Source organism: Pleurodeles waltl, chromosome 10 (genome assembly GCF_031143425.1).
Source record: "Pleurodeles waltl isolate 20211129_DDA chromosome 10, aPleWal1.hap1.20221129, whole genome shotgun sequence".
Taxonomy (NCBI): domain Eukaryota; kingdom Metazoa; phylum Chordata; class Amphibia; order Caudata; family Salamandridae; genus Pleurodeles; species Pleurodeles waltl.
The window spans coordinates 835,045,676-835,068,432 of NC_090449.1; the positions used below are offsets into that span (position 1 = coordinate 835,045,676).

The following is a 22,757-nucleotide window of genomic DNA, read 5'->3' on the forward strand; positions in this document are numbered from 1 at the left end:
TCTTCTTTGTAAATATTGCATGAGGAAAAAATCCATCTGTATTTGCCGCTTCCGCTCTTCTTTTTATCGGACTTCTTCTCTCAAGGACCGAGAGGAAAATCACTGACGAGGCCCTTGATCGAGTATCCCCGGGCACTGGAAATGAGCGGGCCAGACCATTTTGAAAGGGAGGGGTATGTGGGTGAGGAGCTGGACAACGCATGGTTTCATCGTTAGTCTCTCGTACTTTACAATTCAGCACCGCGGACAGCAACGCTGAATTCCCCGTGCAGTGCATTTGAGGCGCGAGATGGGCTGTTCAGAATGATGCGCAGGGCCTCGGGGCTGCTGCTGCTCCTGCCCCCCCTTGATGAAGCATTTAGTGGTTTGCTGGAGTTCAAAGGAGGCGCCTTCCAAGGTGCTGCAGTGAACGCGCTCCGGAGCAGGGACCATCAAGGGAAGGCTGCCTGAGCTGATCTCGGGGCTGCGCTCGCTTTTGGGCTGCACGGTTGACTGGCACCGCTCCTCCTCATCGGGGAGGGTTGCGCCGGGCACCCTAGGGCCTTTGCGGCGCTCCTCCTCTCTATGGCACGCAGTGGGTGTGCACGTCTGCCTTGTGTGTCTGTCTGCGTGTGCGCGGTATAAATAGCGTATCGGAGAGCCAGTGGGATACCAGTAGCGTGTGTGTATCCACACCGGCGCTTGCAGGAAGGAAGAGCACAGCTGCAGGTTCGGCACCAACGCACCAGAGTTGCTCACAGTGGCTTTCCGTGGTCTGTTCACAACACCCTCTCCACGGCCTGCCCCTTCGCGCTATTGAACCGGATTTCCTCATCTGTGCTTGTTTCTTGTATGCCTCTGCACACTTCTGCCCGCCCCTATCCGGGATCATACTGTACATCGCATGTGACATCGACCGAGCTGCACTGTGCCCTGGGACTTGAAAAGAGGAGCCTCGGCAGGCGAGCACAGTCCCGGACCTCCACAGCCCCCCTCACACACAAGCGAAGAAGCGGTCCGAGGGGCCGGGGGGCGCGGACAGTTCAACGAGGATCAGAGACGGACTGAAGTCATGTATTGGGTTTGCAGAGCCGGGGGAACTGTGCTGCTACTTGGGATTGTGGGCATCACCGGGATGTCTGGTGCGGTCGCGGCGTCCCGTAAGTACACACTACCTTCGCGCACTTTCGGGGGCACAGGGAAGGAAGGCACAGTGGGTTTCACCAGCAAGCCATAGAGGCACTCTGAAACCTGGTTCAGTCGACTCTCACATCCCCACTCAAAATGATCTAGTTTGTTTTGCGGGACTTGGCCGTGTTCTTTGGCACATTGAGTGGAGTGGGCGCACACCGTATGCTCTGATGAACACCATAGTCCCCCGTGAGGGCTTTGCAGCTTCGCCTCTATGAGAGCTTGTCTGGGAATGAATGGCACCATTTACAGAGCATGAGTTTGTCAGTTGGAAAGACACTGGGGAGGAAAGGGCAATTTCACTGAATAGCAGGCTGCTGAGTCCAGCATTCTTGACCAGGCTCAGAACTAATGCGAGAAAGTGTTTTATTGACGTGCTTTATTGATTGACCGAGAGGGACTGTCTATGTTGGCACGTTTCTGGGACCCTGGCGTGCATTACTGAGAATTTGATTGTCAGTCAAACCACTACAGCAAATGTTTCTGTCCACTCCTTAACGTGCTGCGCGCTTCTTTTCTTGAAAGTTACGTTTAGTAAGTTTAGATTGTTTTTTTTTGTATTAAGACGACAACTCAATATAAACCATCATTTTTACCATACGAGTTACATACTCAACTTTAAAAAGAAGGCATTAAAAGTCCAGCTGTTCCTCTCCAGTTGCTCCTCTGGGTCACACACGAAGGGCGCAGTTGGCAGTAAGTAGGATGCTCACGTGAAACAGTATGCTACCCCACAAACTATGGAGTGAGTTTTCAGGGTCATAATTATCTTATTGATAGAAATAGATGAGTTATTACTATGGTTCTGGCGTATGAAGCATGTCTGAAACTTGGCAGCATGGAGCCAGCGAACCCCCGCATCCTTTCAATGGCTAGTAGCAACGTGGTGGTTTAGTGTCCCAGTTACACACGGGTAGTAGGAATTCAATATCGGCCCAGCGCATGCGTCCTTCGTGAATTTGACAAACCGAATATATTTTTTTCAAAATGTTTAACTACTTGAAATCTAGCCATGCCAATGCATTTGGGATTACATTGCGGAATACCAATGTTTGGCTCAAGATCCATATAGGAAAAAAGAGGTCTGATTATGTTTGTGTTATGGGCTTTTGAGATTACGCTGCCCACCTCGGAACGTGGAGAGTGGAGACCTCGTTGTAATTGCGGTTTCGGGTTTCAAGGGTTATGGGATTGCGCACACGTCGCCTAATCTTTATGTGCTTGAAATTATACATTTGCGTAAAATAATTCAGGAGCATCTCGACCCACAGTTACATACTGCTTTCTGTAACTCGGTCTCCACTGGACCCACATACTGTTCTATGTGCAGGCAGAGATGCCCCTGCAACAATAAAAATCACCTCTGTAAAGTGTCTTGCTGCACCTCGGTGCGAGGAACCTGCTACGCTTAAAATAGTTACTTTGTACTTTTGGGTTTTCATTAGAAGAGGTCAGTCTGTTGGTCTGCTTTCTGCACCTGTGTGTGTTTGTGTCTCATCATTGTAAGTGCTGAATATTATATGAATTATCGAAACCCACTTCTGGTTAACTTTTCCACAGGGAAAAAACAAAGCGTATCTTGATACCATTTTGAGATTCATGAGTCTATTCGAACAGTAATGTTTTGCTTTTTAAGTCAATAATGATTGCTTTGCGTGAAGATTCTTTATCAATTTCTACCCTTCTTGCACATGCAAGGTAGGGGTGAGGCGTAACTGGTGTAATTCTCTTTAACGTTATCGCAAACTTGCTTGTAAATATGCGTAATTGTGCGAGAACCGCAATCCAGCGTTTAGTGCTATTTTCTTAGTGCAAAATGCACCCATGCATCCAGAATGGTCACGAGGGTGTATTTGGTTCTAAGACAATAACACTTAGTGCTACAGGACAGGAACAACCATGGCCAGCAGCCTCTCGCTTTCTCTTAGTTCATTGTTCCTTTGGTAGGTTTTTGCCCCAAATTCTCTTAATTATTCATGCTGGCGTAATCACATAATTTGATTATTTAGCATCACAAGAGTAATACGTAGTTACTGAAATTACTCAGATTACTATGATTTAATTAACATTTCTCCCAGACCCAAAGGAAAGATATAGATCTGGATTGAGATAATATATGTGTCTGACACAGTCATGCCACACAAAAAGAACAGGGACCTTTCCTGGTAGGCAGTTGGAGTCGCAGTATATAGTGACACATGCATGGGATCTGGCAGTAAGAATTATGCCAGCGCACTCACTTCTCAGTTGGTCTGTAGTGTGGTAACGATCGGTGCTCAGCAAAGGTGGGGGTAGTAGCAACTCAAATACTCCCCAAATTGGAACAAAAATTACTTACATTCATAACATGAAATAAGAGCACACTGAAGAAACCATCCAACTATTGAATCACAAAGGTTGTTTTTCTTTATTCAGTTTTATTTAACATATTTTGGTCTGTGTCTAGCCAACACGTATTTTGTCATAAGGGTGTGATCAATGGCTACATCACAATGATTAATACGGATTACTGCTAATCTTCCAAAAAATGTAGTAAACTGCTGTTGTATGTTGTGACACAAGGTTGCAGAAAAAAATCCATGGGCTGAGTCACCCATAAAGCCTGCATGTGGAGTTGCATGGCTGATGCATTCTGAGGACCTCAAGCTGGAACTTGGAAACTAGAACAACTTTTGAGGCCACCAGCACTGAGTAAATGCGACTCTGTTTATTTCAAATATTGCCCAAACTCCATTTTAAAAACTGAAATATTGAAGATGTTTAGGTAACTTTATTTTGGACTTCTGTATGGCAACCAGTGAGTATAGTTCCAGGTTTGTTCAATTCAGACATATGTGTGTACGGCCACAGCAGGTTGAATGATCAAGTGACAATGCTCTATCAGGCACACGGCTTGAGACAGTGTTTGCAAATGTGTAACAATCAATATAGTCCTAATCAGAGCAAACCCAGAGCTGCTAATGTCAGTATCGCCCAGCTTAATTCACACGTCTGGTATTCCTGGAGATTTGGACTAAATTACATGTTTTTAGCTAAACCAGGAAAAATAAAGATTGTGGGACTTTGACCCCATCATAAGAAGGCCTGGACGAAAATATAATTAACTTGGAGTAATTGGATTTCGTGTTATGCTTTTGATGCAAAATTACCGAAAATTGTGTTGTTACACTTGTTTGCTTTATTGAAAGCAATTTGGCACATAAATCCTACTGCAGGAGCACAGGAATAACAAATTTACTGAGCTCGAGCAGTCTCCGGTTGCTGCTTTTCGTATTCGGTTGCATTTAGCACTATTTGCTTAGCCCAAAATACATCCTCAGGTCCATTTTTGACTCAAGGGCAAATTTAGAAAATAGCACTAAATGCTGGGTTACGCTAGTCAACTAATTTCACTTAATTTTTGCTGCGAATTTGCATAATTACACTACAGCAAATTATGTGAGTTACACCCATCTCTAAACAGAAAAGGAGTACGTTACAGTTCACATAACTGAATTATTTTCTATCTGTCTTCTCTACTTAGGGGAATTTGCACCAGTTAAAAAGTGCGTTTTCCAATGTTTGGAAACTGTTCAATCTAATTAGAATATGGCAGACAGCATACCTGATGATAAACGTGGTGAATATCTTGTCTGCCCTATTACATATGGCATAAAGAAACCCCTGCTGCACATTATAAGGATATTGCAAGTCATCGAAGACCATATAGTTGAATGAAACCGAAGTCCTAGTTCTTTTATACGGGTATTGAACTCCCAGGTGACTTGTAATATCCTTTTGATTTATAGTAGCAGGTACTTTATGCCACACCATAATCTTTCCCACAACCCATGTAAGTCCTTGGCGTGTTGTTCTTTTTCATAAGAAAGAGAAAGCATGTTTTCAAACATGAAGAATAAAAGTAGATTGCATTCTACAAAATTAAACACAACAAAAATACAGTTAGATATTTGTTGCAAAAAGATATTGTTAGTTAAAAATGTCAGCTTTTAAAAAAAAGTGTTGTATCTTGGAATGTATAGAAGTATGCAGAGAGATTCTATCTTTTCAATAATTTCCTAAGTTATGCAAAACACTTAACATGTTGCCATAATTATCTACTTTCTTCTTATCACCATTTACTCAGAAAAACGGAGCAGAAGAAGGAAAAGCCATGATTTGTTTTAATTTCTTAAGCAGCAACTTTAATTATGTCCCATGTCCTCCCTTTTCCTTGGGCATTGTGATGTTAGAACACAACTCTAATATGTTATAGTTGAGCAGCTATAGGTGACTAGGTGCGTCATAGGTCACCTGTAATAAGGAAACGAGATACATATATTTTATGGGGATTGCATGATCTCATGTGTTATATAGGAGATAAAGTATCCCCTGCTGCACATTATAAGGATATTGCAAGTCACTGAGGAGTTCCATGAACATAAAGAGGAATGAGGCTAAAGGCCGAGTCCTTTATAAGGTTAAAGAACTCTGAGGTAACTTGCAATAGCCTTATAATGTATGGCAAGGGATACTTTATTCCTTATATCACATAATTAGATTTTAATTCACAAGAAGCTGCAGGGCATGTGCAAACAAGTGATTACCTCAGTATGTAATGCTGAGTGTGCCAAAACTGCATATGTGCCTCTTTTTAATTTTACTTGATTTGGATTGTGCTCAGCAATATGGTCACAACATCACCTTTATAGTACATGATCACCATCATCTTTCCCACATACCCTTTAAATCCCCGGTGCATAGTGAGAACATGTTTGCAAAGATGAAGAGTAAAAATAGAATGATATAATCTCTACTTTAAAATAACCATATAAAAGTTGTTATATAATTGCTGCAAAGAGATGTTAGAATCAGTTTAATACAAGTCATTTAAAAAAGGCAAAGTTAAACATACAGAAAGATTCTAACTTTTCTATAACGACCTTAGGTAGTAAAAAATATAATGTTACCTTAAACCTCTCCTTTCAGATTGTCATTGTACAACTACAACACTTATAATATGGTGAAAGGGATATCTGCCACGTTTTGATGGGGCATCCTGTCTGCTACGCTTATAATAAGGCTGTATGTCTAAAAAGTGAAAATGTTGAATATTACTCATGGCAATATAATAGCTGGTAATATTGTGAGTAATTTAAAGAACATTTTCTCAGATTAGTGGGCCTTTGCAGAGATTTGTGCCTGCTCTCACACCATCCATGGTACCAAGGCGACGAGCAACTGGTGTTGATAGTCCTGATTTCAATGCCTAAATTGGATTAGAGGTTTGCTTCTTGGCCACTTGATTGCAGGAGATAACTTTTGTGTTTCCAGAGGGATATCTGTTGAACGAAATCGCATGGAATGGCTGGCATTTAATTGCTTTCTTATTTAAATGTTTCCGTAGATATTGTGAATAGTGGGGCAGGTGCATGACTACTAAAGTACACGCTGGCTTGAGAAATCAAAATCACCTATGTTAGCCTATACTTGGGTAGAAGGACATCATTGTCCTGCTGACCCCTGAGTGCCTGGCAGCATCTGTTGTTCTCTAGTAGTAGGCGCAGAACAAGGTGAGAACATGTGATTGAACCAACAAAGAAACAGATATTTTCATAGAGATTAGACATGAACTGGGAACATTTATAAGTGTATTCTTTCCCCTGGAAGAGGTTGTAGTCTGAAATGTCGAGTAAGTAATGTTGTTATACCTTAATATTGTTTCAGAAATATCAAGGACAACATATTGAAAGGTAAGTGCATTGAGGGAAATATATATTTTTTGAATTTTCTTCTTAACTCCATATCTCTGTACCTGATATATATATATATATACATACATATATATACATATATACATATATATGTATATATATATATATATTCACTGAATAAAACAAAGACAGCAGTTATAGTTAGAGTTATTCCAAGTAAGTGTAACTAGCGCCCCAAGGTAACTGTAGCTTGCACTCTCGCCATGCACAGTTTTCTCATCAATAGTTTTATTGCAAATGATGCAGTAATAATATCAAAGATGCCATAGAAGGTGTCATCAAAGATATAATATGTGGAGTAATTAGCTGTGCATGGCAAAGGCGCAAGTTATAGTTAACTTATGGCATCAGTTATAGTTACTTGAAATCACTCAAATTATAACTGCTGAATTTCTGTGGTTTTGTACGAGTAAATTCAGAACCTAACTATAACGTCTCTGTAACCTTTGTTTTTTTCAGTGAATTTCTATGTTTTTTTAACGTGATTATAATTACTATAACTTAATCCAAACACCGCCGCATGGCGGGGGTTGGCTGCTGGGCCTGTCTCTGTCAGTGGATCTGTGAGTGGGTGGGTGAGTGCCCGAGTGGATCTGAAAGTGGATGTTTGAGTCTGTGAGTAGGTGTGAGTAGGCGCATGTCTGTGTCTGAGTGGGTGTGTGAGTGGGTGCATGATTTTCTAAGTGCATGTATGAGTGAACAAATTAGTGTATGAATGAGTCTGTGAATGTTTTTAAAAATATATTTTTTGCTTATTTGCAAATATTGCTGAATATTCACGAATGTCGCACATTGTGAAAAACATCATTTTAAACCCATATTTTGACCCTCAAGCACCCCTATTTCACACCCTAGAGTCAGGGTACCTCCACCCTAACTCTGTATGCTACTTTTCATTTTCTTTTTCAGGCCCAGGAACCGTGTCCTGGGACCTTATAATGGTGGCTTCAACTTTCTGTTCAGGTATCCCCACGTGTGGGAAGAAAAGCATGAATTCAGTAGTGCAGTGAAAACGGTAATTTAATCCATCACCATGACCTCCAATGGCACCAAAAATGGACACCCAGCGCATTTCGGCGTACAATACCTTGCTCACAGGTACATTTTTGTGTGTGTTCCTGGCATGATTTTAAACCCACAGTGAAACAATGAAAAATAAACAAAAGACAAAAACAAACATAAGCGCTCGTATTTTCAGGGAAGCCATCTTACAACATGTTCTAATCAATTGTATCCTGTTGATATCCTCTCATGTCAGTGGAGTTTAATTTCATTACAGAATGACAAATGATGTGTTATATCAAACAACTATTCCTAGTACTAATTTCGGCATCAATACAACCCTGCTTATGACTTACCCACCTCTTCCTTTCATCTTTAGATCCACTCAGTTCATTGTTGAAACACACTCAAAAGGTGTTTTATAAATCATTCCCTTGCACCACAAATATCAGAACTCAAAATTCGCACCTCAGTGGGCAAATATATTCTACCCAACTACTGTCATACTCATGACAGCCGCCTTCTTTTGTTGAAAGAGCTCCCATCTCTCCTCATTGTAGAAAGTAATGTCACTGATCAGATTAATTTTCCATAATGGCACGTATTATTAATTATTAAGAATAGACTGAAATCAGCCCTCTACCACATTGCACCTAGTAAATTCATTGCGCCCAAGTGGGCTGTCACACAGCCTGTTATGTGTCTCCCATACATTATATGCTCTCTGTATTATCCACCTCCCTGACACCCTTCACTTAATGTGGATCCCTCTCCATGAATTATGATCCTGATTTCAGTCTATTCTTAATAATGGGTTTTTTCCTTTGTTTATTTTCACAGTTTTGTTGTGGTTTTTAAAATCATGTCGGGAACACACAAAAAAATTTACCCACTTTCAATGCGTTGTACGCCAAAACGTGTTGGGTGTCAGTTTTGGTGCCATTGGAGGTTATGGTGATTGATTAATTTACCGTTTTTACTGCACTGCTGAGTTTGTATTTTCTTCATGCATGTGGGGAAAAATTTGTGGACACAATATATTTTCTGGAGCCTGACCTGTTCACAAACCACCATCGATTGTACTATGTGGAATCAGGGTAGACTGTGGATGTATATATATATATATATATATATATGTGCGTGTGTGTGTGTGTGTGTGTATATACACACATATATATATTTATATATATGTTTATGAGGAGTTAGGTATAAATCATTTCTATATACTTGCCAGTGGATATTTTTATTGCCTATATTATTTATCTATGTTATTAAAGTTTAATGATATTTTCTACTCAACATTTCGTACCCACACCTTAGAGGTGAATGCAACAGCCTTTGACTATCAGCTGTGGGAGATGTAAGGGTGTTGGCTTAAGTTCTAAACCAGTGTAAAATCATAGAGGCTGGTTCTGTTCAGAAATAAATGTGGGGTAACTCCTATTTAGTGATCATTGTGAAAAAATACTTTTACTGAGAAAGCCTTGTAGGATTAATGGAAAGAATGTTGAAGGTCGGTGCAGTGTTGAAACCCTGCGTCCCAAATTTGATATGGGATGCTGTGCTTTCTTTTACCATAGGATGAAAAGGTTCAAAACTCTGGACCCAATTAGGAGTTGGGCGGTTGAACTGCTGCAACTCCAATATTGTGGTGGTGAGGCGGCCGTGAAGCAGGTGGCCTCCTTTAGGGAGTTGAGGCCAGTGGCGTTGCACACAGCACCCTCGGAATGCACACATTCCGCATAGCAGTCGAAATGCAAACTGTCTGCATAGACAGGGTGCATTCTGAGAGCGCTAACTGGGGGGCTCCTGCACTGCCAAAGACATGGTCATTGACAGTGCAGGGGTCCCACTTAAGCCCCAGTACTGCCTTTCAGCCAGTCTTTTCATAGCGGGACCCTGCCATGGAAAAGCTGGCGGAAAGGGAAGTTGTGATCAGCACAGTGGTGCCGAACTCGGCACCCCCTTGGCCGAACACGACTTTGACCGCCACCAACCTGTTGGGATTCCTTACCCCGGCGGAGGCGGCTTGTCCTGGCGATCTGACCACCAGGATCATAATCTGGTGGTCGGACTGCCAGGAGTGCAGCGGCCTGACTGCCACCACAAGTTCAGCAGTCTCAAGACCGCCAAACTTGTAATTAGGCCCTTTATTTTTTTATTGCATAGTGCCCTTCGTCACATTCGGGATCCCTTACATGTAGTGTGTTTGAGGTAGGGTGACCAGGTGTCCTGGATTTGCCAGCACAGTCCTGGTTTTTCACCAGCTATCTTGGCAGATTTTGGGAAATTTAGTTAATCTCCCGGATTTTTGAGAGGTTATACTGAAAATGGTGGGAGGTGCCTTTTTATGTGTTCTAAAGCAGGGATAGTTAGCAGCTGTTATAAGAAAGCAATTTAATTAACAGGCATGATACTGACTATAAAAATTGTGTTTTATTTATGTTCTTAGTGCCTCTGCTTTAATTTAATGTGATGAGTGCTGTCATTCGGTGCGCTGGGTTACAGTAACATTGTAGTCGTTTTTCTTTTTTATGAAACGCCCCTTTTTCACTTTAAAATTCTGGTCACTTTAATTTGAGGTCAGCAATTACAAAACAGTGTGCTGCACATTATTTTTTTTTTAACCAAAAGTATAGTTCCATACAAAAGAGTATACTAGTGACAGGATCGTTAGCACATCAATCTCAAGCATGTCATATGAAACATCAGCTATATTACAGGAACAAACAGTTCATGCTTTAACATACATTTATAACATAACTGCAAATAAAAGCAGCTTATGATACACCATCTTTGTCCTCCATGTGTGTATGTATTTGGTCTAGATAGGCCTGATTCATAGGGTCAGACTATGAGTAGTATGATAACTCCAGCTGGGATGACATGCTATTTGAAGGGTGTATGCTCTGACTGTGGCGTAAAGTGTGAGATGTAAAGGAGGAAATGCAAAGAGGTGGGGTGTAAGGTAGGTCTCATGTATCCTCCTGTGAGTCTTTGGGTGCTTCTGGGTGCAAATCACTGAACAATGCTTCCCAGGCCATGGCTATGGGATATTTCAGCTGAACTCTCATCTCTTCATGTCTCAGGGTGACCTCCTAAGCCGGGCCCCATTTGAGTGTCGCTGCCTGCCAGGGTGCCATGCTGGGCGAGGTCTGTGATTTCCAGAGCATTGTGATAAGCCTGCAGGCCAGAAGCAATGCCAGATCTATAAACCTATTGCTGGCTTTTGCAGCTAATAGCCTGTGGAAAAGGCACAACAATGCCCCCTCCATTATTTGCAGGGCTGTACGCCCAATACCTGCTCTATTTCAGCTACTACCTGTGACTTGTACTCTGCCACAACTGGGCAGACCAAGAATATGTGTTTGATATCCGCTGCTGCTTGTTGACATCATGGACATGAGGACGGGGAACCGAACATTCGGGAGAGAGAAGCAGGCATAAGATACGCTCTGTGCAATAAATTATGTTGAATATATTGGAACTTTGTGGTTTGAGACAACCGTCTTGGGTACTCAGTGATTTTCACCCTATCCATCCTAGCAGTCTCCCTGCCCAAATCACGCTCCAATTCTCTACAGATTACAACAAGCTGATCCTGCACAACTTGTGCGAATGCCTTGGCACACCATGTTACCAATTTGCGCCCCTCACCCAGGGTGTATAGTAAGTGAAGTAATGTGTGAGGGTCAGGTTCCGTGTTTATAATGCCCCAAGTCAGACCGCCTCCATCAAGAGATGTGTGTGCACCAGGAAGTGCCCTGCAGGCAGCTGATATTCTTCTCGAAGCTGCTCATATGTCAGCAGCGAGCCCTTGAAATAGAGCCCCCAGAAAGTCCACTCCAGCCTCCGCCCATGTAATCATTCCGACCCCTCCCAATATACTAAGGAAACTGGATATTGACCCCAATGGGATAGCTAGTGGGTAAAGTAGCATACATGGCACTAACTTTAGGCTACAGTGGAAGCTGTTAAATGCAATCGGTAGTAGACCATTCGCCGAAGGCGGTGTGCGTGCATGGAGCCAGAATGTACTCCGCAGGTCCTCTCTGAGTCCAGAGGGGACAGCTTCTCAGTGTAATGGTCTCTCAACAAATATGTGGGCCACTGCAATTGTGCAGCTAGGTAATAATGCTCGAGGTTGGGTGAGCCCAAACCCCTCTTTGATATGGGAAGTTGTAACTTCCAAAGCGCTACTCAGCTGCAGCCCTTATTCCAAACGAAGAACCCCATGGTAGTTTGCAGAGCGCAAAAGGTGGACCTAGGGATGTTGACTGGAAGGTTTTGGAAGATATATAAAAGGTGAGTGAGTATAACCATTTTCGCAAGTCACACTCTACCCTGGACCATGAGTGGAAGTGTGCTCCAAAAGGCCATCTGAGACTTCAGTGATGTTACAGCCATTGTGAAATTGCCATCTAGGAGAACTTGCCTGCTGTGATATAAGTTAATGCTCAAGTATCTGAATGTGCAAGGCTTCCATCTGAACCAGTGACCCTCTATGATGAGGTCCTGTGGGGGCAATGTGGATATAACAGGAATAAACAGGATTTAGCACAGTGTACCCACAGCCCTTACACTGCATAAAAATCCAGCAGAAGTGCCCGTATGGGCTCAATGCCTTACCTAATAGCTCAGATGTAAATCAGGTCGTCATTTGCAAAGGGAGAGATGACGTGCGTCTCCTCAAATAACGGAATACCCCATCCATTCTCCAGCTGACATAGCTTTTGTGCCAAAGGCTCCATGGCAAGAGCAAAGAGCAGCAAAAAAGAGAGGACATGCTTGCCGGGTCCCACACTTGATCTGGAATGATCTGGAAAGGAGGGGAGATTAACTTACCAATTTTGACCCTCACCAGCGAATCCACATAGAGTAGCCAGAACAATGCCTGAAGCCTCCCCACTAGCCAAAATGTTGTCAATGTTGACTTCTCAACATATTGAATGACTTCTCTAGATCTAATAACAGGCATGCTGTGAATAGCCAGTGGGATGGGGCCAACTCTATCACTCTGTGCAACCGACAGATGTTTAGTGGGGTGGACCTTCCGGTTATAAACCTGTTTTGATCCGGGTCCACTAATCGTCTCATGTGTCCATACAGGCAGCCCAGTAAGATCTTGCTTAGGATCTTGTAATCTAATCCCAACATGGACAGCGGACTGTAGGAGGCAAGTTCCTCTGGATCTATACCCAGCTTTTTGGAGAGAGACCAGGAGTGACTCCTGCATGCTCTGTGGTAAGAGGCCCTCATCCATGGTGTTATATGATGTAAGTACTGTGGAAGGTTGAGGGGTGGAATGTAGAATGTGGGGATGAGGGACGTGGTAGGAGGAGGAATGGGCATTCGGATGTAGGAGACAGTTGTGAAAGGATGCACGGATTATCGTAAGGGAATAAACTTCAAAAGCACAAGTTTACCCGTGTCTTCATCATTACATTTTGGTGACGAGAGAAAGGAAAACTGATAAAAAAGGAGTGGATTTTTAAAGGAATAACAGGACGTGCTCCGGCCGCACACTACGGAGGAAGTGGAAGGGGAAGTATCTCACGCAACTCGTACGGACGGAGAAGCATGAATTGAATGGGTGTGCGATATGGAGGCACGGCCGTGAAGGTGGGCTTTCAGTTTTTTAATTTTTCTTATTTTCTCCTTTCTTCGCTGCCTTTGCTGCCCGTTGTAACTGCCATTGTGGGTTCGGTCGCGCGGCCCAGTTTGAATAACACGCTGCACGACATCCTTTTGTGGATTCTAGCGCGTGTCGTGCGCGTCATGATCTACGTACGGGAGCAATGCATCGCATCGCATCGCATTGGATTCATTTGGTCGTCTGCCAAATTGATAACCACATTGGAAATATCCCCTACCTGTTTGTGCAGCCCTGCACTGGAGCACAGCAGCTTCCTGCAATTGCCGTTCTCTGCAAGTTGTTCTGGGCGGAGCTGGGACTTTGGCTCCTAGACACAAAGAGAGGACTATTGGGCAATTTCTTCTGTCAGTGTCACTAAAGAAGGACTAAAAAGGAAAACTAAGGAAGAAGAATATTATTGTGACAAATATGGATTAACTTTGGGGACAAGAGAAGTCGGTTGCATAATTTTGTTTTTCATTTTTTTTCTTCTCTCTCTTCCTTCTTTTATTTGTGTTTTTATTACTGTTTAAAAATATATATATAAAAAAAGGGCGAAAAGATACAGTTTGAAACTCCTGCAAAGTTTTTACAGAACAAGGGAGAGCCACCTATGCATTGGACTAGGTAGAAGGAAGAGTTTTTAACTTACATGAAATCTATCGATGATGACGATATGTCACAAGAAAGGAAGAAAAATATTTTATGACATTGTTTAGGCTCTGAGAGGCAACTGGTTTTCAGAACATTACCTCCAGTACTGGTACAAGATCAAACTGATGGAGAAGTGGATGTTTTCAAGGAAGCGCTAATGAGATTGGAGAAGAGATTTAAACCTACTGCAAGTCTAGCATTAAATAGATTTCAGATGAGACATTTGATGAGTTCCTCACAGCACTACGAGGATTGTCTCTACATTGCAATTTTGGTGATATGACTGATGAGATGATAAAGGATCAAATTATAGTGCATGTGAAAAGTAGGAAGATTCAAAAACATCTGTGGGTTATGGGAGATCCTAAATTGCAAGATGTAATTTCTACTGCGAAAGCTCTAGAGCAATCTAAGAAGTGGATGAGATCTGTACAGGATGTCGATAAAGTTAAAAATATAGAATCTGAGGTGGTAGGTGCAATGGTGGGTGGTAATTTGAGTGGTAATCCTGGTGTCAAGAATACTGCTGTTGGAAGGAAATGGGTGAAACAAGATAGGGTGGAGAAACTATCATGTTTCCGTTGTGGTAGTGTGAACCATCTTGCATCGTCGCCCCAGTGTCCGGCAGTTGGGAAAGAATGTATGAAATGTGGAAGGTTGGGACATTTTCCTCGGGTATGTAAAGATTTCAAGAAAAGTAACTATGTTGCCAAAGGAAAGATGGCATGTGTGAGTAGTAGAAAATATGGCAATGATTGGCTGAAGTGTGATAGTGAGCAAAGGGGCATGGTGTTGTCACTCAAGCATGGGGATGAAATAGTGTGCAAACATTTAAAACAACCAAGATGTCAGGTGCAAATCGCTGGGAGGAAGCTGGAGTTAATGGCAGATTCGGGGTCACCTTGGACAATTGTTACACAGGATTATTTTAAGCATGTTTTTGAAAGGATTTGGGATATGACCGATTTGAAGGAATCAGATATTATTGCCTAAGGTTTTGAGGGGAGAACTATTGAGGTGACTGGTTTCGTTGAAACTGTAATCATTTTTAAAGAGAGATGTGCCAACATTAAATTATATGTTGCAGTTAAGGGTGTTAATGTCCTAGGATGGAGGGACAAAGGTAAATTGGGAGTAATTTTGAATCCCCGGTGTAGTGAACCTGTAATAGTGGTGGAGTCAAGGGAGGCAACAGAGTGGATTACTTCTAAGTTTCCACAGGTCTTCACTAGTAAATTGGGCAAATTGGCCAACTATAGCCACATAATTAAAGTCAAGGCTAATGCCAGACCTGTAATACAGAAACTTAAGGATGTTCCCATCAGTGTCAGAGAAGAGTTAAAGCAGATCTTATGAGAAATGGTGAATGAGGGTGTGATAGAAGAGATTGAAACTTCTGAGTGGGTTTCTCTGATCGATTTATCACAAAAAGCTGACAAATCTTTGAGACTGTGTGTGGATCTGAGAGCTGTAAATGCTAACATCATTGTGAATTGTCATCCTTTACCGAAGAATAATGAGGCTATTAGTATGTTGGAGGGGGCGAACATTTTTTCCACACTGGATTTGAGATCAGTGTATCACCAAATTGAATTAACGGAAGACTCTAGACATCTCACATCGTTTATCACCCCGCAAGATTTATACCAATTTAAGAGGATGCCGTTTGGGTTGGCGTCAGCAGCGTCAGTCTTCCAGCGAGAGATGTTTCATCTGTTTAAAGACATGGACAAATATGTGAAGTGTTTTCAAGACGATGTTTTAATCTTCTCAAAAGATGAGGTTGAACACAAACAGCATGTAGAAAATGTCTGTAAAGTCCTGAGTGTGAGTGGTTTGACTTTAAGGGAAAAGAAGTGCAAGTTCTTCTCGAAATCTGTTGAGTACCTAGGTCATACAATTTCGGGAGAAGGGGTGGTACCAAAAAGATCACTAGTAGAAGCAATAGTAAATGCTCCTGCTCCTGACAATCGCGAGAAATTATTGTCATTCACCAGCCTGTGTGAGTATTACAGCAAGTTTATTGAGAATTTTGCTACAAAAATGGAGCCTTTGAGGGAGCTTACACGTTTAGGAGTCCAGTATGTGTGGACAGAAGAACAGAGTAATGCATTTGAGAGGATTAAAAAAGAAATAGTGCAGGTGCCTACTTTGAGGCCTTTCTGTGTGGGGGAAATCAATCAATCTAATTATAAAGCGCACTACATACCCGTTAGGGTCTCAAGGCGCTGAGGGGGGGTAGCTGCTACTGGTCGAAGAGCCAGGTCTTGAGGAGTTTTCTGAAGGTGAGTAGGTCCTGGGTCTGTCGTAGGTTTGTTGGGAGAGTGTTCCATGTCTTGGCGGCGAGGTAGGAGTAGGATCTGCCGCCGGATGTCTTTCGGTGGATGCGGGGGACGGTGGCGAGGTAACTGTTGATGCAAGCATGTATGGGATTGGTGGTGTTTTGTCTCAGATATGTGGGAAGGACAAATGGAATGTTACGTTTGCCTCTCGCACATTGACGGATGCAGAAAGAAGGTATGCAGTAATTGAGAAGGAATTGTTAGCATGCATTTGGGCTGTGGAGCATTTCGGGACTATATTTTGGGGTGCAATTTTATTTTGCAGACAGATCATAAGCCTTTGGTAGGTATTTTATCTCCAGGTGGAGGTTGGAATGCCACTGCCCGTATTGCCAGACTTGTTTCCAGGTTGCAAGAGTATTGTTTTAAAATCGAGTATGTGCCGGGAAGAAGCAATGCTGTAGCGGATTGTTTGTTGCGTCTTCCACAGGATGAAGGGAAAGGTGTGGCGAGTATTTTGGAAAGTGACGTGGTATCTGCTGTGTCTGGATACATGTCTGCCGAGTTTGGTAGTATAGAAGAGGATGAGTGGATGAGGTGTGATGAGGAGGATTTGGTTCTCCAAGAGGTTAAGAGATATGTGTGGGATGGTTGGCCAGGAAGGAGTAGTATAGCTGCTGAGATAGAACCATATGATAAAGTTAGGGATGAATTGGATATAGAGAATGAGTTGTTGTTAAAGAATGGGAAGTGCATTCCACCCAAGGGTATGCAAGAGGTGATTTTGAAATTGGCACATGGTGGTCATCCAGGAATGTCCTCTATGAAAAGATTGATACGCACATGTTTTTGGTGGCCAGGGTTAGACAAAATGGCGGACCGGGTAGTGAGGGAGTGTTGTGTGTGTGAATGCGGAGAAAATGCTGAAAACTGTACCTGCTCCTCTTACACCTGTTCCCTGGCTGAATTGTTCTTGGCAGAAGTTGGGCTTTGATACTTCTGGCCCATTTTTTTCCCTTCCAACAGATGCATGTTATGCTTTGGTGTTAATTGACTACTTTTCCAAATGGCCAGAGGTGAAGTTGGTTGCCCAGGCGACATCGGCAGATATCATTGAGTTTTTCAAGGAGGTATTTGCTAGGGAGGGCTATCCGGAGGTTTTGATTTCGGATAATGGTGTCCAGCTTACTTCTGGTGAAATCGAAAGTTTACATAGTAATATCAAACATGTTACTACCTCTCTGTATGATCCTCAAGGTAATGGTCAAGTAGAGAGATTCAAACGAGTTCTTAAGGATAGTATTTTCTGGGCAGAGGATTTGGGGGAATGTGGAAAGAGAAGTTAAGGGAGAAGTTATGGTATTATCGCATTACCCCGCAAAGTACCACGGAAGTGAGTCTGTTCAAATTACTGAAAGGAAGACATCCTGTGTCTAAATTGTGTCCGTGGTGGTTTAAGAAGAAACAGAGTAAGGACTGGGAGAATGTCTCAGTGGAGGAAGTCAGAGAAAGGGTGAGGAGGAAACAAGAGAAATTTAAGGAGAGATATGATGACAAGTGGAAGGTGAAAGAATCTAGTTTTTCAGTTGGTGATTGGGTGACGGTGCGTGAGCCAGGTTTTGTGAGGAAAGGTGCGTCTAAGTTCGGCAGGGCTATGAAAGTGATAAAAGTGTTCAAAAAAAGTGTTGTTACACAGGATGGAAAAGTGTGGAATGTGAGCAGATTGGCAAAGTGTGCAGGGAATGGTAAATACCAAGAAGAAAATTATAGAACTGATCCGTTAGTTATGTTTGGAAATGGTATGCAATCTTGTAAATGTATAAAGGAAGGGGCAAGTTGTGAACAACAGGAAGTCATGGAAAATGGGTCTTGTGAAGGAGAGACTATTATGGAGTTGGATGATAGTGATGTTAATGTTACTATGGATGATAATTCTGTTGCGTCACGGGTAAAGTCCTATGTCAGGACGAGACGTCAGCCTTCCAAGTTCAAAGACTTTGTTTAAAAAAATTTAAAAAAATTACATTAGGTTTTGATTTACAATATATTTACTGTATTTTGTTGTTATATGTATTTTAGTGTTTGATATTACATTTATTTTATTTTTTTGTTTTAAGGAGGGAAAGTGTGTTGTATGATGTAAGTACTGTGGAAGGTTGAGGGGTGGAATGTAGAATGTGGGGATGAGGGACGTGGTAGGAGGAGGAACGAGCATTCGGATGTAGGAGACGGTTGTGAAAGGATGCGCAGATTATCATAAGGGAATAAACTTCAAAAGCACAAGTTTACCCATGTCTTCATCGTTACACATGGCTGTTTGATACAGTTTGAGTAATTTAGGGGAAAGGTGATGCTTGTAAGCCTTAGAAAAATCAATAGGAAGCCAGTCCAAGCCCGGTGTTTTGTGGGTGGCAGCACCCCTGAATGCTCCCTTAACCTTATCAAATGTGAGAGGGGTATTGAGGTCTTCTTTCTCTGCAAGCGTTTATGTAGGGAGTGCAACCCCAGAACCCACATATGTTTTCATGTCAGGGCAATTGTAGAGGATAATAAAGTGTGCGATGATATGATGTAAATGTGTCATGCATCTGGTATTGCTGCAAAATGAACTCTGTCGGCGAAATGTGGATCCTCACAATGGGAGCAGGGGAGTCAGTGCTACACAGTAACCAAGACAACGAAGACCGGCCTTGTTACCAGCAGCATGAATTTTGGCCTGGTATGACCTAAAGTCAATGCAACACAATTGCTCCACCAGGTGTGTGCGCGTGGCTAATGCCATGTTCAGACTTGCCTGCGCTGTGGGGTTGTCCCTGACAGCGGCTTCCAGAGGTTTCAGAGAAGCCTCAGCTTGCATCAAGTCCCTCTGTATTATCGCCCTTGCTCCCACCACTGTGCGGATAAAGTGACCCCAAAGCACTACCTTCACCACCTCCGTTGTGCTACTCATTATAATGACCATAGTCCACAATACAAGGATTTACGTGCAGCTCAAGATAGTTGTAGCATCTCTGGCTCATCTACCAGGGTTGGTGCTTTGTTACCTACTAGCTTTAGTATCACATATGATAGCCATAAGGTGACAATGGCCGCACAATACTACAAAAACATGAATCTGCTTCAATATCCAACCAGTGAGTGTGTCTCAGCAGGGTCTAGTGGCCCAATGGGCTAATGCATGCTCTGCAGTTCTCTGTGTTTTGTCTCTTGGTCACACGTTCGATTGATGGGGAGCCGAGTCAGCTGTTCTTCTTTGTCAATGAGTGAGCACCATTGCGTTGGGTTAATACAAGCATCTGTTATACGGAACCTAGGTGATCCTGGTGTGAGCGTGCTCTTCAGATATACATGTTATGTTTTGCTTAGAAATTCAGTCCGGATTTCTGGTGCTTATTTTGGTGAGCTCTGGCAATGCTTTGTTATCAACCAACAGGGATCCGCATCAGGTTAGATTGTCGTGGCTATTGGAAGTCATGCTACTTTTTGCCATCATGAGACTCGCTTTTCAGTCCACGAGAAGTGTGTGGCAAACATTCGCGAGATCTCTAATAGCTGGAAGCCGAAAAAAGAAGCGTTTTAATGGACGCCTATTTGAGTTTCAGGTTTTGTCTGGGCTCTGTGCAACCACATCTCAATTAGGGCCTACATATTCACCAAATTTTATGTAAATAGGTGAAAAGATGAACAGCTTTCATGAATTTCTATTCCCCTATCGAGCTCATCAAGTGTGATACAGTCTGAGAAATTCTGAATAGCTACTCCCAATTTCAGTGCCATAACGTAATTAGATTTTAATTCGCAAGCAGATGTTGATCATGTGCCAGTTTAAGAAACTAGTGATTACCTCAGTATGTAATGCCGAGTGTGCCAGAACTGCATATGTGCCCCTTTTTAATTTTACTTGATTTGGATTGCGCGCAGCAGAGTGCGGTTTTGAAGCTCTCCATTGTTTTATGATGAAAATGTAGCTCCTGCTTGCTGCAAACGAAGGGCTGTTGTTTTCAAGGGCAGCCAGTAAGTAGTCTTCAAACACTGAGTGAGACACAGCTGTCATGTCATGCACTAATCACTGCAAGCAACTCGAAGGTCACAGTGCTAGCTACCTGTGTGAATCTGATTTATATACTCAAAGTGCTGTGTTTATAAGTGCCGATTACTCACAAACGGTGACCTTACATTCGTAAATCTTTTTCTCATGCACAGTATTACTGTGCAATGGCAAATGCGGTTAAATCACACTCAAAATTTAGGCAGTGGGTGCTTCAATGCAGGGTTGTTTCTATGGTAAGTCTGGGAACACCCTCGAACACAAAAGTCTGTGGCTATTCTCAAATGTCTGTATGTTTCCTGCCCCATATGTCCCAGATTTACAGGGAGGAATTTAGAAGAGGACACTCTCCAAATTGTGGGGGGCTAGGGCATTGTGTTTTTCCGCAGTGAAAATTATTTTCACCGTGCAGGGCAAATGTCAAAGGAAAAGAAAGTGTCATTATAAAAGGTAATGTAATTTCAGTCTTAAAACTGGAATTTTCAGGGACTTTCAGAGTATTCCTGGAATCCAGCGACTACTAAACTTTGAAGGAATACTTTTAGATAGTTTTGTTAACGACAAAAACTCATAAATGTGCACCCAAGCAAGAGTGAAACTCGTGACTGCAGATTTAATTTTTTTTCAATTAAAGAATCAAAGGGCCTTATTCTCAGATGCCTGGTTGTCGAAGGAGATTACAGGGCCGGAGATGATAATTCCAGCTGTTATCTCGCCCCCTTTACTCGGCGTCATAAATTTTCACCCCAGAATGGGGAATAACACACTGGGACCATAAGTACAGAGTGCCATATGACACGCTAATACGATTTCTGGACACATTCTAAAGACATTTTCCTCTGTCTTCAGCAGGTGAAAAATTTTCGTAGTAAAGCTTTTATTTTAAAGATGTCGCGTTGGACCTGAGAAAACTCAGAAACGAGGAGTGTTGGGCTCACTGAGTCCATCTGCTTATTGGGCCCTTTTCCAAGAAAGCGCTATTTTATAACACGTGGGGCGACACGCTTGCTCAGTTCTGAACATATAAGTGCAAGTGCACAACACGTAAAAGAGCCTAACAGAAGTGTAATCAACTGAAGTGAGAGAGTTTCTCCCGATCAAGAACAGTGAAAGGGCTGGAATGGTGTGGGCACTATATGCCAATGCGTGTTGGGGAAAGAGCACTGTAAAGACCTTATGGTTTTACAGAATTAGATGCTGCAGAATGTTCTGTTTCTCGTGGACGTGCCCCTATGAACTCCTACAGGTGGTGATGAGCAATACGTTTACTCCTACATGGTTTCAAGAGCAGCAGAGTTACTTATGCATAATACTCTGGACAAACCCAAGTGCTGACTTTACCCATTGAATACTTATTCCTAACAGCGCTCTGATTCTGTACAAGCGGCCCCACGGTTGGCTTTCCACTACATCGAGAATAAGCTGATGGTGTTAGGCCCAGGACCATGATTTACAGGCCGAAATATTATTCTCAGCAACACAACATCCATCTTCTATCAGAGAGGTTCAGAACAAGTGGGCACATAATCCGTTCACTTATTGCCTTCAGCAAACCATTGATCAGTAGTTATTTTCAACAGACAATATAATTTTGAAGAGATATTTAGTACAGAATAGTTAATTAAGTAAGGTGCATTTCATTGCTAAATAAGGAGATATGTCTGGAAAGAACACTGGAGGAAAATGCCAATATGTGGGTTCAGAATCTCATCACACATGATAATCTCAGTATTCAGTGGTGGTTGGTGGATTTTAAAAGTGGTGGAGTGAAATGGTTTGTCCAAAGCAGCCATGGCCTGTCCTTTGGGGCTGAGGGGCCACACCCAACTACCTTTTTTTCCCTCAAGAAGAGTGCATGTCAGGCTGAGCAAAGTTCAGACACTCTTCATTTTCAGGTCAGGCAGCCAGGAGCTAGACATGCGCTATTTGTGCAGGCTCCCACTGCCAGAGCTTAACTCTGCTGGGCTGAAGAAGTCACAGCCCTATGGGTGTCACCTCTTTAGCCTAGCTAAGATGCCTCACGGCCATCCAGTGATTAATTTGTGCTTGTTGTTTCCGGTGCTGAGCACTGGCACTTATTTTTGAGGGCCGGCGCTTAGTCTTCTGCCTTAAGCATTTGCTGCGAGCAAAAGACACGTTTGGGAAAGACGGAGGAAGAGAAAAATGAAAAAAAGCAGAAAGCTGCAGGTGTGAGCTGAAGGGGCAGGGAGTGG

General features: G+C 42.7%; 1 protein-coding gene across 1 annotated transcript in view; it reads left to right on the plus strand.

The window, feature by feature from the left end:
- Positions 1–231: 231 nt before the first annotated feature.
- CNTNAP2 (contactin associated protein 2) overlaps positions 232–22,757 on the plus strand; it is a 2,759,350-nt gene continuing 2,736,824 nt past the window's right edge. The window contains exon 1 of the mRNA XM_069211508.1: positions 232–1,139. Coding sequence (XP_069067609.1) covers positions 1,052–1,139 — 88 coding nt within the window. The 5' untranslated portion in view covers positions 232–1,051. The remainder of the gene's footprint in view (positions 1,140–22,757) is intronic.